Source organism: Podarcis pityusensis (assembly GCF_964106645.2).
Source record: "Podarcis pityusensis genome assembly, chromosome: 4".
NCBI lineage: Eukaryota > Metazoa > Chordata > Lepidosauria > Squamata > Lacertidae > Podarcis > Podarcis pityusensis.
In genome coordinates this window covers 97,664,076-97,681,208 of record NC_138027.1, presented here as the reverse complement: position 1 = coordinate 97,681,208, position 17,133 = coordinate 97,664,076, and the positions used below count along the sequence as shown (strand labels likewise).

Below are 17,133 nucleotides of genomic sequence, written 5' to 3'. Positions count from 1 at the left end.
TGGGGCTGATGGGAGTTGTAGCCCCACCACACCTGAAGAGCACCACAGTGACTACCCCTGCTTTAGACAAGTTCATGAAAGATATGGCTATCCAGGGTGGCTCTGTGCTACCTCCAGGGCGAGAGGCCGTCTCCCTCTGTATGCCGGTTACTGAGGAGCACAAGTGAGGAGCATGCTGTTGGGTTCAAACACTTTTTGCAGACTTCCCATAGGCATCTGGTTAGCCACTGTGAGAAGAGAATGCTGGACCAGATGGGCCTTGGGTCTGATCTAGCAGGCTTCTTCTTAAAACTGTGGACCTTCAAGACAGTGTGTTGAAAAATATTCCACGGACTCCAATGGGATTTAATGTCCCAAATAAGACCAGTGAGAACTGTAAGAGAGTAAACAATTCAAGGATCCCAAATGACAGGTTCAACTCTTGCATGCTAGTCAAGTTTTACTCAGAGAAGACCTACTGATATTATTAAATGACCCAACTTAGCTGTGTTCACGAATTTCAATGGGTCTACTCTGAGTGAAATCTAGTTGAAGACCACTCCATGTCCCATTAAGTTTGGAACCAAAGATCTGCTTATATTACAGCAAACTCATTTAAAAAGGAATAGTTAATACTAGGTTTGACCAATGCCAGTGAAAGGATATCACAGTCCTGCTAACAAACCATTTTAAAACTTTTGAAAATATTGAAGACACATCATCAGATGAAAGTTACACCATCACTGCAGTTCTGCAATGCTTCACATATGCGTAGAAATCTATTGTTAGCACACACACACACAAAAAAAACCTGTCATTTCTAACAGGGCTGGAAATATGGAGCCTGACTTAACCTAGAAAACACAATTACAGTACAATCCGATACATGTCTATTCAGGAGTTAAGTTCCACTGAGTTCAACGGGACTTACTTCCAGGTACTATATGCATTTATAGCATAGCAGGCTTTTTCACATATTCTCCATTCTTCACAAAATTCATAACAAAGATTACAGCACGGTTGACACAATGTACAGTTAAATAGGAATTAAGTCTAAATTTAACAGGAATGAGTCAGGCTGATGAACAGAAAATGTATCAGTATTATGATATGAGCATTCATTTTTTTAAAAAAAGAACACTCAAATGAGCATTCATAGGATATAGTCGAGTTCCGTAAACTCACTTTGATAAAACACTGGAGGGGGGGTGGAGAGAGAGAAAGAGAGTGAAGCTTATTTGTAATAGGCCCTCAAGAAATATCTAGATTTGTTGCCCGGCAGATATTGACTTTTTGTAAATTACTCTTTGTCACATAGGCATGTATTTAGGCAACTTAAAACCTGTCATCAGTTTTTTGTTTTCTCAGCCCACATTATATTGCTGTTTCAGTATGCAAAAGTAGAGATTATTTTTGGAGGGTGAGGATCTGTCCATGAACAGGACTTGCCTGCCAAAGATATGCATTTTAAAATTACGATTACAATGTAAAGCAGATGAAAAAAGTTATATGCTTTAAATAACTAATGACAAAGAAAGCCAATTTGAACATAACATTTGTATCGGCCCTGTGGCTTAAAACTGACAGTTGAATGTTTGAGATTTTGGACTGACTTGTTCCTGTTATTTCTAACTAACTAATTTTCTTGTGTGGAATTCAACATTTCCCCTACATCCTCACCTTCAGAGAGAAATATTTGCATATTTTAAAAAAAAAACCAGTCTTGCATGTGTGTTCAAGAACCACACTTACCTGACCTAGCCATTGCTATGGTAAGTTTATAAATCAATACAATAGCTCCAAAGGAAATACAACCAATCTTAGATGATGCAATTTCTCCACTTCTGTCATACGTTACAAACCATGCATGACACGTATGCAACACATTTCAGACAATGAATCAGAGGAATTTTGAGTGATATATTAAAGCACTAACGAAAAAAGGACAAGCAATACAAGACCAATATTAAATAGCAGAAAACAAACTTCTGTTGACAGCTATTTCAGAATATATGCCACACAATTTATCCTCACTGATTATGTAAACATTCAAGTAGTGCAAGAATTTACTGCAAAATTATGCAAGGTAAATTCCACATATCGGAGATCTGAATATTTTGATTTCCCACAATCAAAAAACAGGAATAGAACTAGAAGTGTTATTATTTGCCTGAACATTTTAATGCACAAGATTGTTGCATTGTCATTTGCAGTCTACTGCAATCCATATTTGACCTAAATATCAATGGCCTTCAATATCAATAAATCTACATTCATTAAAAGTCAGTATTATTAAATAACTTTTAGTAACACAAGTAGATATCTTGCCCTGTAAAAAATATCATGAGATTTACAAATATGAAGTGCAATGTGGCGTTGAGATTTGCATGAGAAGTTAAAGCAAGAATTTATAAGTAACAAGCAACTGTGTGTCTCTTATTTCTTCTAAATATATTGGGTTGTAGCAGTTTCACAAAATTAAATTTGCTTTTTAAAAATAATAACTGTAAATATAAGCAAGCAAGAACTCCCATTTGTATAACAAGTTGATGTCATTATTAATAAATAGAGCTATTTCTACTCGCAAAATGATGGCTATAAACCATATAATTTAAGCTAATCACCTGAGTGAGTCAAAAAGGAATTCTGTAGCCAAGTCTCCCAAACAAAGAATATATATTTACATCACTGCAATCTGGTAAGTGCAAACTAGGAAAAGACTAAATATCAACGTGAAAATCAAATATTTGATTAACATTATAACCACATACACTTCTCTGTATTCTGCATCCATAAGTGTTGCGCAATATGGGGGGAAATTATATAGGACCTACTGTACTATCAGTTGGATCCAGACTCATACTGAGAGTAGACCCCTTGAAATCAATGGGCCTTAAGTTTGTTGTCTAACATGAAGTATAAGTGAATAAAATAATTTCAATGGATCTACTTTAAACTCAAGTCTGGATCCAAGCCTACAAGTACTGTAAGGAATTGTGATTCTGATGACAAAGCATTTCTATACTCTATATTTTAGAAAGCAAGAGTTTTGAAATCATTATTATCCTTTAAATGCTGCCCTTTAAGGTCTTTGTAAATCTTGGAACACACACAATTTTTAAGCACGTGTGCTGCAGGATAAAATGCCCGTTCCATGAATTATATACATTTGACTGTACTATTTATATGTGGGGGGGGGGTCCCTAACTTTTAAATAAAAAAGTGGGAAAATTCACTAAACTGTGTCATGCAGAAAAGAAATATTATCTAATATTGGCTCCTCCTGCATATTTTTTTTCCAGCAAAGCTTTGGGAAGACAGACCTATTTGTGACCTCCTGGTATGCTATACTCCAAAAGCCATTAGTTCTCATTCCTACAAAAAGAACTTGCGAACGTCACTAGCAATTCTTCACTTTTACTTTGCCTGTCGGTGTACCCATTGAATAGCATCTTGTAAGATCAGCAAAAGGTTAGGGAACAAATCCATATTCACACAGGGCCTCATCCAAAAGCTATGCCAACCAAAGGGTTGCTAAAGATGATGATGATTATGTTTTAGGAGAAAACACCAAGAGTTCTGAAATGAATTAGTAAATCTAGCAGCCAGAGAATTAAGGCTAGCTGCAAAACATTGGCGTTTGTTTCAGTCATCACTCATGAAAGCTGACAGCCAGCCTCAACCCACGAACTAATTAAATCAGAGAATTTGGATTTAGGAACTTAACTTGTACTGGGGACTGATGGTATCCTTAGGACTGCAATTCTAAGCACCCTTGCTTATATAGAGTAAAAGTCCCTTTGAACTCGGTGGAACATGTTTCCAAGTAAGCCTACTTAGTACTAGGCTGTAAACTGGCTTAAATCTAAGTGCTTTTACCATGTGTGCTCTGCTGACTGACCTGCCCATTTGATTTTTGCCACCTTCTAGTCTGCTTTTTCATCACTGTTTCCTACCTGTTCTGTTGCTGGTCATTTCTTAGTTCCTACACATTTTTAATTTACCAAAGCCAACTCTGTTCTGCTCCAATATTATTTGGAATGCACAATATGCATTCATATCATCATCCCTTGCTTACATTAAAAAAGAGAGAAATTGTTCTGCCCTTAACAACAGCCTCTGACAGAAACCTAATCTACGGAAAACGATCTTTGTACTATTTTTTTGGACTAAACTACTACATAGAATCATACAAGTGTGTAGAGCCAAAGGGCATACAGTTCAGAGGCACATTAAGACAAGAAACTTAATGCCTAGTTGGCATCATGGAAATATCTGTCTAGGAAATACACTGCAATTCAGAAATCTGTGTTAAAATGCCATTATTTTTCTAATCCACATCTGTTAATAATATTCAGAAAATAGCCTTATGTCCTCTCTAAAAGAAAGCAATATATTACAGCGCAGATAATTCAGGTAAGTACAAGCACTTTGCGTAAATAAGACGTTGTAAATCAGACACTTTCTTTATAAGCCACATGGCTTCTCTTTTAAAAAAGATGTCGCTTTTCATACAGATAAGTTGATTTAAGTACTTCACAGCAACTGATGACTAATGAATCAAAACTTATTAAGGGAAACCAAATTGGTTTATTATTCACAACAAATTAATAGCTTTTTTGAAATATCATTTGATTAAACAGTATATTAGCCTTGACTAAATGGTTAGCATCAACTCCCTCCAACCACAGCCAACCAAAAAAGATGTTGACCAAGGTTGTCAGCTTGCTGAGATGTGTACATAACAATAATATATTTGCTTTGAAGTTACATTTTATCTCACCCATAAATGCTTTTTTTAACATGAAAATGTATTTTAGATAACTCAGTGATAAGAGACAGCTAGTTTCCAAAAGGAACGTAGATAGGCAGGGATGTTTGTGTGCAAATGAAAAGTAACAAAAAGTGAGAAATTAATTTTTAAAAAAACAGTACCACAAATTGATGAGGCAACCGTTTGCCCTTGACATATTGAAAATTACTGCTTCATTTGTACATGTTTACTGAAGGGTTTTTCAATAAACTTATTTGCTTAGCTTACAGAAACGACGGTTTATCAGCTTCACTCTTATTGAAATTAATCCTTCGCCATGCTGACTTACAATAAAACAAGCACTCGAAATCACACCTCCTTTTTGGCTGCAATCCTCAGAACACCTCACTGGAACTTGGACAAAACTTACATAGGATTGTGCTGCTTGTTCCAAAATCATGTTGCAGGTATGTGGAAGTCCAGGGACTTGACCCACAAACATATATAGACTCACAAACAATGTTGCTTACACCTGTTAGGCTACAATCCTATGCACACTTTTCTGGAAGTCTTGGAACCCAATGGAGATTACTTCTGAGGAGACATGCCCAGGATTGCACTGCTAATGTTGTGCTGATGTTTCACTTATGACTAGGATATTTGATTTAACCAGCTGAGCATTCTAACCTCTCAATTTTTAGTGTAAAAATGGGGGGGGGGGAGTGTCCCCTACCGTGCTCTTTGCTTCTCCCTTTAAAAAGTGTCTCTACTATTCTAACTTAATTCAGTGAGGAAGAAAGCACAGCCATAACGAAGCGCAGTAAAATAACAAGATGAGAAGTCAGAGGAGTTAACTCTAAAAGTACTGCTGCATCGTAATAACCCCCAATATAAGAAGAAAATATTAAAGTGTAGAGATTCTACATCTTCAAAGAGGGGGAAGCGTTAACTGGAAACGATTTAGAAAACCTGATCTAAAGCTTCACACGCAGCTGTCTGAAAAAGTCTCAGGATTCTCAGCTGAGAAATCAGGTCTCCCAACCACACTGCTACTCACACAAAACTGTTTCCATGTTGTTATTTTTTTTGTTTTGAACCGGATCAGGAGCCTCCGCCCCAGTTCCAACCGCTGAATCCTAAAACTAACCGAATCAGTGCTAATGCCCTCAGACTTGAACTTTCTGTTCTAAAGGGGTTTGTTATTTTCAACAATAGGAATGTCCTCTTTTGACAGATTTCATCCCCCTTCCTTTGCTCCCCCAGCCCCACCCACTCCTCTCTTGTGCCAAGCAAATCCTCTCCTCTCTTCTTTTCTCAGTAGAATAATCTCCAGTGGAGGAGAGGGGTATCTTCTTCACTACCTAATTCCTAAACTCTGAGAGGTTGGGTTCTGGGCTATCTGCAGATGTCTAAAGTCAACTGTGGCATGAAAAGTCTGGTGGCGCGAGAAGAGGTGGCTTACATAAATGTACACCTCTTGACAAAATTTTTGTAATTACTTCGCACTTGGAAAACTTTTTCTGGTTTAACAGCACTGTCTCTACACACACACACACACACACACACACACACACAGAGGTTCCATAGGAAAAGCTTTTAAAAAAACTTGTAGGTTCGTGTTGGGCAAACTTCTGCTCATACGACTTTTGAGTCATACAAAGTTTTAACCAGCAAAATAATGAGGAAATAGAACTGTCTCGTTTACTTGCAATTCAAATAATTAGACCAAAAAAGTGCACCTCTTGGAAATGGGTATTTCCCAATTGTTTTCTTCTACAAGTTAACTAAAGACTACAGGGGTATATTAAACAAAACAAATCTGATAAGCAGAACTAAAAAGACAAGGCCCATTTTACAATCTACCATCCCAAGCATCTTTCCTTTAAGAGAACCTTTAAATTTCCTTTTTATTCAGAAGAGCTAAAGATGTATCAGGACAAAATGTTCCTGCTTTTTACTACATAATTTCAGCATGTTTTAGAGATGTTAAGCTTGGAAAGAAGGTTTTGTTGTGTGTGCATACATGTGACCATTTAATTGTAGAAGGATAACTCATCTGATCACCAACTCAAGAAACCCACAACTGACTCTCTTCATTTGATTCAGTTATACTGAAACTAATTTAAAATTAAATCTGAATTTAATACCAATATGCACATTCCAAGTGCACATTCTTTATCTTAAAATTGAATCAGGGCAAAAATATGTGCCACTTTTTATATGGCAGAAACTAATATGAAAATTAGGACTATTTAGACTGTGAACTGAACAACCTTTTACTTCTATTTCATGGAGAAACCTTTCTGCCCAATGACTACCTGGCTTGTGGAAAGTAGTTGGCACTTAAGTCTCCAAGTAAGTGGTTTTGCTTAGCATCCTTACATATGTAAAGAGAGAACCCATTATAAATTATAAATAGCATGCTTGCTCCCCATCTATAAATAGAGACGTATTATGAGAAAGGCATGTGAATTGTATGATCAGACTCTGGATCATGCTCCCAGGTACTATGCATGCTTTGTGAGGAAATGTGTAAATTAGAAAAATATAGACTTGATTTATATCACACTTTTTCTTGCTGATTTTTTTCAAATCATGGTGTCTCTATGAGCATTCTTTTGCCCTCATGTTTTAAATTCAGTTCTTCCACTACAGCTCCCTCTTCAGTCAAATCCACTTTGCTACTACAAAGGTCCTTTCTCTATTTCCAACTGCCCAGGGTGTCGTGTCATCAGCTATGTTTGCACAAGCAAAGCAACCTGAAAAAAGTATAGGATGGCAATTGTCTGCAGAAAAAATGGTATTCGCTCAGAGCTTCCCATAAACCTATGCCTATCTGGTGGGTCTTATTCTGAATAAATAAATCACACATCCTAATAATGATGGTTTGTCCAGCGTCACTCAAAATTAAGTCTTCACTCTGCATAAGCGTGCATCAAAGCAGTACACAAAGTCCTACTTTTTAAAACCTGACTAGAGAGGGTTATTTATTATGTCTAAGTTACTACTTAACTCCTATCAGTCCTTAACTCAAATCAACACCACAGTTAAATGGTTCTCTGTTGTGAAACACTGACATCAGGTAAGGCCTGCTTACGCTGCCTGGCAGCAGTGCTACTGGTGCTTTTCAAAAGATACATATATTTCTAGGTGCATAGGATGGGAAAGTGCATATGGGTGCCCTGAAATAAACAAACCCCCCACCCACCCACTCCTCGCTCCCTTCTCCTTGCTCTCTAGGCTAATCTACTTCTTTACTATAAAAATGGGCAAAGATCAGGTTGCAAAAATTGAAGAAGATTTGAGGCTTTTAATAAAAGCCTTTACAGTCAGAAGCTTAGTAATGTCTTACTGATAAGGATGGGATGAAGTGTTGTCACAGCTTAAAGGACTCAATTCTGAAACTTTTTGTCAGTGTGTGAAGATTCCCAAGTCCTATTGTGTGCCTTATTTGGAGTGTGCCTTCCTCAACAGCAGCAAACTGGATTGAAAAGGTGACCTTGTGCAGGTGTCTTGCTTCCCCCACCCAGTGACAACACTTGTGCAATATCTGGGGGCAAGGAACTTGGACTTCCATGCATCTGTTGGAACCCTGGGCATCTGCCAACTAAACACTGGGCCTGTGTGCTCACCTCTATATTAAAAGTGTGTCATCCTTCCTTTTCCCCTTCCAAAGGAGATTGACAGAGGGGGGCGGGAGACTTCAAAGTGGCAACAGAAAAGGGTCAGGTTTCCATTTCATTTTAGTAAGGCTCCAATGCTGAGCTTGCTTCCAAGAGAGCAGAACTGCACTTCTGCACCCACTTACCTGGGAGCAAGCCCAAGCAAACTAAGTGGAGGGTCACTTCCACATAAACCGGTCTGTAAGTCCCGCTGAACTTTTGAGCCAAACATGTTCTGGGCTGAGCTGCACGTGCTTACATGCAGCAGCAGAAGAGGCAGAGATCGCCCTAGAGGCGCTCTGAGCAAGAGTGTGTGTGTATGTTTATTAGAGAGAGGAGCTCGGCGGGGTGTTTTTAGAAGCTGCGCAAAGCGCTCCAGAGGGGCGCACGCTATTTCCCACCCCTCTTTCCTTTCTCTTCGCCGCCTTTTTCGCTTTTATTCCGCCTTTTCTGCACGCGCTTACCTTGCGTTGGTGCAGTCGTTGTAGAGGGTCTCGAAATCCTTCCTGGAGATGAGCTTGCAGCGGTTGACGCCGGGCTGGATGGCGCCCAGGCCCCTGAGGATCCGGACCTGCTCCACGTTGCAGACGACGGGCGTGATCTCCAGGCGCTTGAGCTTGGTGTAGACGGTGTGCAAGCCGCCCACCAGGTGCTTGAGGAAGAGGTCGAACGCCTGAGGCAGGCAGATCAGCTCGCAGCCCTCCACCGTGAACGAGGCCACCTTGGCGCCCCGGAGGTCCACCATCTTGCACTCGTTGTTCTGAGGCGTGTTCTCCACCGGGGAAGGGGTCGAGTACACCGGCTTGCCCGGCACGCCGACGCCGGCAGAGGGGGCCGCGCTGGGCGCAGGCGGGGGGCCGCCGCCGCCGCCGCCTCCGCCTGCGCTGGAGGCTCCTCCGCTGGAAGCGCTGCCGGTGCCCAAGCTGGCGCTGCCATTGCTCTCCCCGCCTCCGTTGCTGGAGGCGGCTGTGGCGGACGCCGCTGCCGCCGCCGCCGCGACGGGCTCCGTCCGGAACAGGCTGGCCGCCCCCGACGAGGCCGCCGCCGCTGCTACCGCCGAGGCCGCTGCGGCCGGCGGGGAGGCGGCCGACGAGGTGCTGGTGCTGGTGGTGGCGGTGCAGGCGGCCGAGGTGGAGATGGGCGGCTGAGGGGGCACCAGCTGCGCCGGCGGGATCAGGGGAGCCGGGGCGGCCATGGCCGCATGAGGCGGCGCGGCGAGAGCAGCAGAAGCCTCAGCCCGACGACCCCCACCCCACCCCCTTCACGGAAAAGTGGGCAGGGGGGGCGCAAAATAAACGGAGAGGAGAACGAGGCGGGGGGCGACAGTTGTGTTTGTTTATGCGGGGAGCGGGGAAAGGGAGGAAAGTTGGCTCCCTCGCGCGCACCGTGGAGAGGGTTTAAAAAGCCATGTTTGGGGGCGGGGGGGGGGAGCGGGAAAAGTGCGCGTGGGGGGCGCAGAAAGAGAGAGAGGAAAGAGGCGGCGGGGGGGGGAAGCGTCCCGGCAGCAACTGTGAGGAGAAGGAAGGAGAAGTCCGCTTTGGAAAGTGGTGGCGCAGGAGGAGGAGGAGGAGGCGCGCCAGGGGAGACGAAGGCGCAGGAGAGGGGCGAGCTCGGTTTGTGGTGCGTCTCTTCTCTCGCTGCTGCTGCTGCTGCTTCTGCTGCTGCTGGTTCTTGTTCTTCTTCTCCTTCTCCGCCCCCCCCTCCCCTCTTCCTCACTAGCACCTAGTTAAAAAGAGGAAGGAGGCGGGCTGCCGGTGCGGGGCTTGAGCTGTGAGCTCGCTCTCGCCGGGACGCGGAGCAAAAGGAGGAGGAACGTGGAGGTGCGCGCGGGAGGCTGGAGCGAAGCGCCGGCTGCTGCTGCTGCTGCTGCTGCTCCCGCGGCTGCCAGCCTCTTCTCCTCGCTTCTCTGGACGTGGACGAGTTGTTGTTGTCACACGGTACAGGGAAAGGGGCGGAGCTCCGGCAACTTGAAATGCCCCTTTGAAGCGCGCCCCAGCCTCTCCCGCACCCGCGCGGCGGCGGGCATTAACCTAAATTATCCAACCAGGAAGCCAAGAGCCAAAGGGAGATGCACGGGGAGATCTCTCCTCCTCTCCAGAAACCGTTAGATTGCATGTTTCACGTTTCATCCCATCAGAGGTGAGCTCTGTAATTTTCCAATTCCCACTCCCCCCCCCACTTTCTCCCGCCCCTCCCCCAACGGGAGGTGGGGGGTGGGAGAAAGAGAAGCAACACGCTTGTCAACACGAGTTTGATGGAAAACACGCTCTAAAATTGACCCAGGGACAAGCGGTTGGTGCAAGACACGAAGGGCCCGAAAGATTTTAATTTTTGTTTAAGTAAGGAAAAAGTAGCGCGCGAAGCAACAGCGCTCCTGTTTTCCTAAGTGTCACTTATGACTTACTTGCAAAAACAAAACCCCGTTTCAAAAGCGAGGTGGAAGGATCGGAGGGGGGGGGGGATAACATGCTTTCATTTGTACACTCCAGTCCTTTGAAGATAGTAAACAATTGCAGAGAGCGAGTTGGGGGGGGGGGGAGAGGCTGGAAGTTGCATATTTGTTTATTAACGCTGCTCGGAGTGGGAAGGGAAGAGTCATAATTACCGCTCCTTAGAGCGCTTTGTTGTGCGAAGGGCTGGGATGAAACGCGAAGCGCACGGAGAAGAAAGAAGGGGATAGAACTACAGATATATATAGCATTTCCGGGAAATAATAGGCATTTATGGATCAAAGAGCCCAAGGTACTTACATTTAATGCAGTTGAGAAATAACATATGTTGTGGGAAGGGATTCTCAAAGCAAGAAAGCTGGCGGGGTAGACATATAGAAGGGGGCAGATGTTAGCCAATAAACTGCTGCAGCGAGTGTCTCCCCCCCCCCCCCGATATTCCACCCTTCCTTTACACCGAGGCGTTTTCAGAAGTACAGAACCTCCGATTTTAATGTGTGCCTGTCTCTTTCTTGGGGCTTTCGCCTGTATTTTGACGGCTCCTTGTGTCCCTATTATTGCCGCTGGGGGGGGCGGCGGGGGGAAAGGAATTACCGAGCGCTGCTTTGAACTAGAGGTGAAGTAACTTTGCAAACGTTTCCTAAGCGGAGCGAAGTCTACACAGACGGCGCTGTGCCATCAACAGGTGGCACCGCCGCCTGATCCGGGCTGAGATCTCTTTGGAAGGAGCGGCGCCGTGTTTACTTGGGAGTCAACCTGCGCAGAATCGGACTAGAAGGAAGCCTGCGTGTTCTATGTTACTCTGGCCCTTGCGCTGCCAGGCTCAAACGGGGGTGAGCGATCTGGCGTGCGATGCGCTCAAAACTAAGGGTCTGGCGGGTGAGCCCTTGCTGGTGCTCAGCGGAAGGCTGCGCACGTGCTTACATCTCGCTCGCCCCATTGATGCGACGGGGATGGCAAGGGGCCTTGCGCTTCGCTTGGAGTGGGGGTGAAACCGCTCGGAGCAGTGCCAACCAAGCCCAAAGCCTTCTCTTTCACAAGTCTGAAAGGAGAATCAATACTTCCCTTAGGGCCCAATTGTTTATGGCTATTAAAAGCGCCACAAGCAGGCTGCGTAGTAAAGAGCTTGCTCTCTGCTAAACAATTTTGGGACCTACTGAGAGGGAGACTCCGCTGGGAAAAAAAGCATTTTCCTGAAGCTGGATGACACATTTTAAAAAGCAAAATGTGTGGCTGAAGATGAATTTGTAAAGTTTTGTTTTTTAAAAACTTCCATCTCTAGGAAACATTAGGAAAATAAAGCCAGGAGCCACCCCTCAGGCTTCCCATTTTCAGCTAAGGTTGAAATCATTGAGAGATGCTTGAAAGGTTGTTTTTCCTTATTGGCATAATACTGTACTACTGTTCAAGCAGTGGTTGCAATGTCTTGGCTGGAGGCTGGTTCACTTCACCTGAAAGCATCTAGATTGCATGCTTTCTCATATTGAGAACTCAAGCTCATACCAGCATTTAACATCCTTTTCCTGGTGGGGAGTATGTCCAATACCACATAATGTCACCATGGGTGATTTCAGACTCATGTATAAATTTCATGTATGTATACTTTCCCAATTTTTGAAATCCCCCCCCCCCTTGGGGAGCAGAACATATATAAAGTATTGGGTTGTACCATGTGTCATTTGAAAATGCACTGATTCCAACTTATTCCTAAAGTTTGGGCCTACTTCCCATCATTCAAAATATGGTACAACAGGGCTGGCTGAATAACTATGGTGACCCATATGCATTTATTCAGAAGTAAAATCTATTGTTTTGAGTGGGACTTACTCCCAGGTAAGTGAGTTTAGGATCTCAGCCTAAACCACCCCTATGTGACTCTGTGAACTGATGCCATTGAAAAGCACTGCATTTGAGATGATATGAAAGATCTGCCTGTGTTGCTTGATATGTGAAGACTCATTCACACATGCAAAGCACCACTTGAGGCTGCATGCAGTTATTTTGTGAGGAATATGCAAATATGAACCAGGACTGTGTGCCTGGTTCATACCTGCATGTTCCTCAGTCTGCCTGTGTCTGCTTTGCTGCATGGGTTGTGCGCACATTTGAGATTCTGTGGCTAACTACAGCTTCCCCGGATAACAAATTTCTGTTAGCACAAATGAAAAGTGCACATACATTTGCATATGGCTTTTCCTACATGGAAGTCATACTTGTATAGGAAATAGACATGTGTTCTTTATACTAAGTTGTATTGAAATCAACGTGTCATGCTGATAAATTGGCTTAGGAGTACAAAAGATCTTAAGCAGCAACTGCAGTCTGATTACGGAACCATTTTCTATGTGTATTATTTTATATGTATGTTCCATAATCTTCACTTAAGGACAAATAATTGATTAAAATATCTTGGAGAGGAGAAGAGTGGTCCTTTTAAAGTACGTGAGTACCAATAGCAATAAAGTATTTAAATCCATGGGTGTTTTGTAGACGTTAAATTATTTTGGCTGCTTTCTTTACACCTTTGCATGACAGCAAGTCCAGTGGAATTGAGAACCTGCAATCAGTTTGTATAAGCCTCACCGATTTCACTATGGGAGGTCTACAGTGTTGAGACAATCATTCTGACCTACCTTACAGGGTTACTGTAAAAGTTAATGGCGTACAGCTCAGTCATATATATGTTTACTCTAAGCCCTCCTGTGTTCAGGGGGACTTACTTCTGAGTCACAGCCACAGATTGCAGCCACAGGATTTGAAATGTTGTGAAGGCTGTCCAAGTTCTACACAAGTACAAGGTATTAACTTGTCCTACACAATACTGAAAATCAGTGGCAGTTAAAATTTACATCCTGGTCTGTTCAATGAATGGAAACACCAGTCTTTGTAACAAGCTTTAGAAAGGAATATTAAATAACAAATATTTAAACATGTGACAGGTGTCTCAAGACAGACACGTGGTGTGAAGTGGGCACCTTCGCTTTTCATGTTAATTAATAAAAGGTGTGTTCTTAAAACATGGCCTGCTGTTTCTAAGGCACCTCTCTTAAAACTTTTTTTAAACTGAAGAAATGGGTCATAATTTCAAGGCTAGAATCTTGGGTATCAAAAGCACAAGGAAAAGCTGAACAAGCTTGCTTTTGCAATGACAAGACTGTTGACTATAATAGCCGAGCCTGCCTTCATAAAATTAAGACTCTGTATTTGCCTCTTTCTGATTCCAGTGCAACCATTGGAAAGAAAAGATGTATTTGCCTCAAGGAGTCTACCTGAACAAATAAATAAATAAATGCTAAAGTATGACTAAAGACGTGAATTTTTGTTGATTGTGGTTGCACATATGTTGTTGAACACCTATGAGGAAGCAAGGGCACTTTTAACATAACTCATTCCGAAATATGCATATAAATAGGATTGCAGGGTACAATCCTGAGCATCGTTCCTTGCAAATAAGTGCCGCAGAAATAAATGGTTCTTACACAGGTTCGGGCACATCAAAGTATCCTGCAGTTGGTGTGAAAGGCTTCTCTCGCGCGTAACCACTGGTGCTTTTTTAATCTGCGCAAGGTGGACACACATGAATTGCGAGTCCCGAGCCCAGTAACTCTTTCCCTTCCAGGGGCGACTTCTCTTCTCGCTTCACCTTCCTGTTCTCGGAGTGAGTCGAGTAACTTTGGTCTCCAGAGTCCTGAAGCTGCCAAGGGAATATTAAACACAACCAAGAAATGGAGGAAGAGCCCCAACAAAGCTCTCTTGAAGTTTCATGCGTGGAGTCTGCACTCCTCAGCAAACTACTGGATCGGGGGTGGGAGGGTCGGCCTTGGACACACGGGACCTAAACGCCATTCCCACGACCTTTTGTCCACGGACTTCCAAAACTGGTCCAGTCTCGACACAACTGTGCGCGTTTAGGACTAAGAGGCTAACGCAGCGCAAAACCCACCAATGACATTGCGTGGCTATGCGGCGCCCCTTAAAACATGGCGAGGCTCATTTATTATTATCATTATAATTATTGTTACCCACCGGCCCCTTCAAAATAGGGTTCCCCTTCCCTGCTCTCTCCCTCCTCAGCAGGCGCATCCCTCGCGCGTCCGCCTTACTCCCAAGTAGCCTAAGTGAGAAGGGAACTTTCTCTGTGTGTGTCAAGTAGGAGACTTATGGTGTTGAAATCAATAAGACTGTTTAAAATTCAAAGACCTGCAAATCGTTCTGTTTGTCCTTTGATAGGGCCTCTGCTGATTAAAATGCGACCAAGAAAGCTTAATTGCTGCACTAATTAAGAAGTCTTTAATTTCTTTCCTGGAATATTGTTTGAAGCAGGGTTTCTCTTCTATTCCTCGCAGCTTGTTCAGGGCAAAGTCTCTCCCCCCTCCCTCTCTCTCTCCCCACCCTCCATCACTCCCTCTGACCCTTTCGATGAATAAACAATGCGCACTGGAAACAGTCAGATGAATAGATAGTGATCCTAATTTATTACTTTCCAAAACACCTGCTCCAGAGTGCGCTGCTTTACGAAGCCCGGGGCCGCGGAGCGACGCGTAAGATGCGCATTAGACGACGCGCGTTAAGTGCTCTAACCGCACCTGAGTGACAGCAGATAAACGGGGGCGCAATTTCCTCCTGTCTCTCTCTTCCCCACCCCCAGCCCTCCTCACGCCTCTCCAACTTCTTCCTTTCTTTCCTCCTCTGTCGTTAGCGGGAAAGAAATATTTTAGCTCATCAGACGGACGAAAAAATCCTTAGCTTTAGGAAAGGAAAGGAGGAAGACCCAAGCAAGTATTGGGGGAGATGGGTCCCCATCTTAAATTCATGACCATATACTTTCTTCTGTTTATTTCGACTCCCCTCCCCACCGCTGCTTTCCTGAGAAATACAATGACCCCATTATGCTTCGCCCCCTTCCTCCTGCCTATTGACCGATCTTTACCCAGCCATTTCTCAAAACTGGGGGGACGGACTCATGAATCTTGCCATGTGATCAATAGCCCTTAAAAAGAGAGCGGATGTATTTATTCTGCGTTCCCAGCGTGCGCCTGCGTGAGTCAGAGAGGAGTGCGAGGTTAGGAAGGAAAGAAGCGATGCAACGCCAACCACCGTTTACTCCAGAGTAGCCTCAGTGAGGTAGACCCCCTGCACCGGGCAAAGTGCAGGACAAAGTTGGCATGCAAGTTTCCGGGTTGTCCCAGAAGTCGGCACGATCCAGCCAAAGCAACTTGCCTTTCCCAAATGCTGCTTCTCTGTATTATCAGGGATTCTGCGGGAGGGGCTGGATCGTGTCCCATCTTGAGAAATGGGAGTGTCTGAGCGTTTAAACGACTTAACGAGATACCCTGTGGATTGTGAATTAATTGTAGTACTTTTATTTTTTAAATTGTAATTTAAAAAGATAGGCGCATGTTATTGTTTTTTTCTTTTCTTTGCTTCTAATATGTTGAATTCCTGCCTTGCAGGGGGTTGGGCTAGATGACCACGGGAGCCCCCTCCAACTGCACAATTCTGTGATTCTGTGCGCTGCCTTTGGAGAGCCTGACTCTGCGGAGGCGGCAGCCGCTGGGCTTCGAACTTCTAACACGGCGGTGGTGAACCAAGCCCCGCCTTCCCCTTCTATAAATACACCGAGGCTTCTCGTCGCTGACAGGACGACTAGATAACACGCTTAATACAAATACAAAAGGGCTGGTTGCCATTCAAGGCACGGCGGCTCTCTAATTATGTTTATTCTAATTGAAAGCAAAAAGGTTTGATTTTGCAGGGCGGGGGGTGGGGGCTGGCGGAGGAGAGATGCCAGGGGAAGAATCTGAAACGACTTTTAGGCTGCTTTGGATTTATTTTTAGTAAGGGCAGCGGGCCCAGTGTGCTTCGCAAGCGTCTCCATCAATCTCCTGCTGAAGGAGTAAATAAATAGATATATATGTATATTATTTAAAAAAGGAGAGAGCTCTTGGGGAGGAAAACTCACATCTCCAACGGAGACCGTATATAATGCCCCCAGGGGTAAAGGAGAGAGAGAGAGACCCCAGTAACAGTGGAGTTTCCAGACTTCACGCAAATCAATTGAAGCCCACTCCTTATGGCCAGACTGCCAGATTGTTATGACTGCGAATTCAGTCGATCAAACAGTGCATTAGCACCCTCGCCACAAACAGGCTGGACACAAACAGCATCCGCTTTGGAACAATCGGCGTTATAGATCATTTGAAGCAAACACAAACACACATACATAAGCAAGCCCGGAGGCCCCAGTGCAAATGCGGATCCTTGGCTCAAACGAAAAGTGGTGCCAAAT

General features: G+C 44.0%; 1 protein-coding gene across 8 annotated transcripts in view; it reads right to left on the bottom strand.

Moving 5' to 3' along the window:
* The window catches only part of DACH1 (dachshund family transcription factor 1), a 343,180-nt gene extending 333,587 nt beyond the window's left edge, over positions 1–9,593 (bottom strand). For all 8 annotated transcript variants that reach the window (XM_081003040.1, XM_081003036.1, XM_081003037.1 and 5 more), the window contains exon 1: positions 8,859–9,593. In XM_081003040.1, the coding sequence (XP_080859166.1) occupies positions 8,859–9,589 (731 nt within the window). In that variant the 5' untranslated portion in view covers positions 9,590–9,593. The remainder of the gene's footprint in view (positions 1–8,858) is intronic.
* Between the last annotated feature and the right edge of the window lie 7,540 nt (positions 9,594–17,133).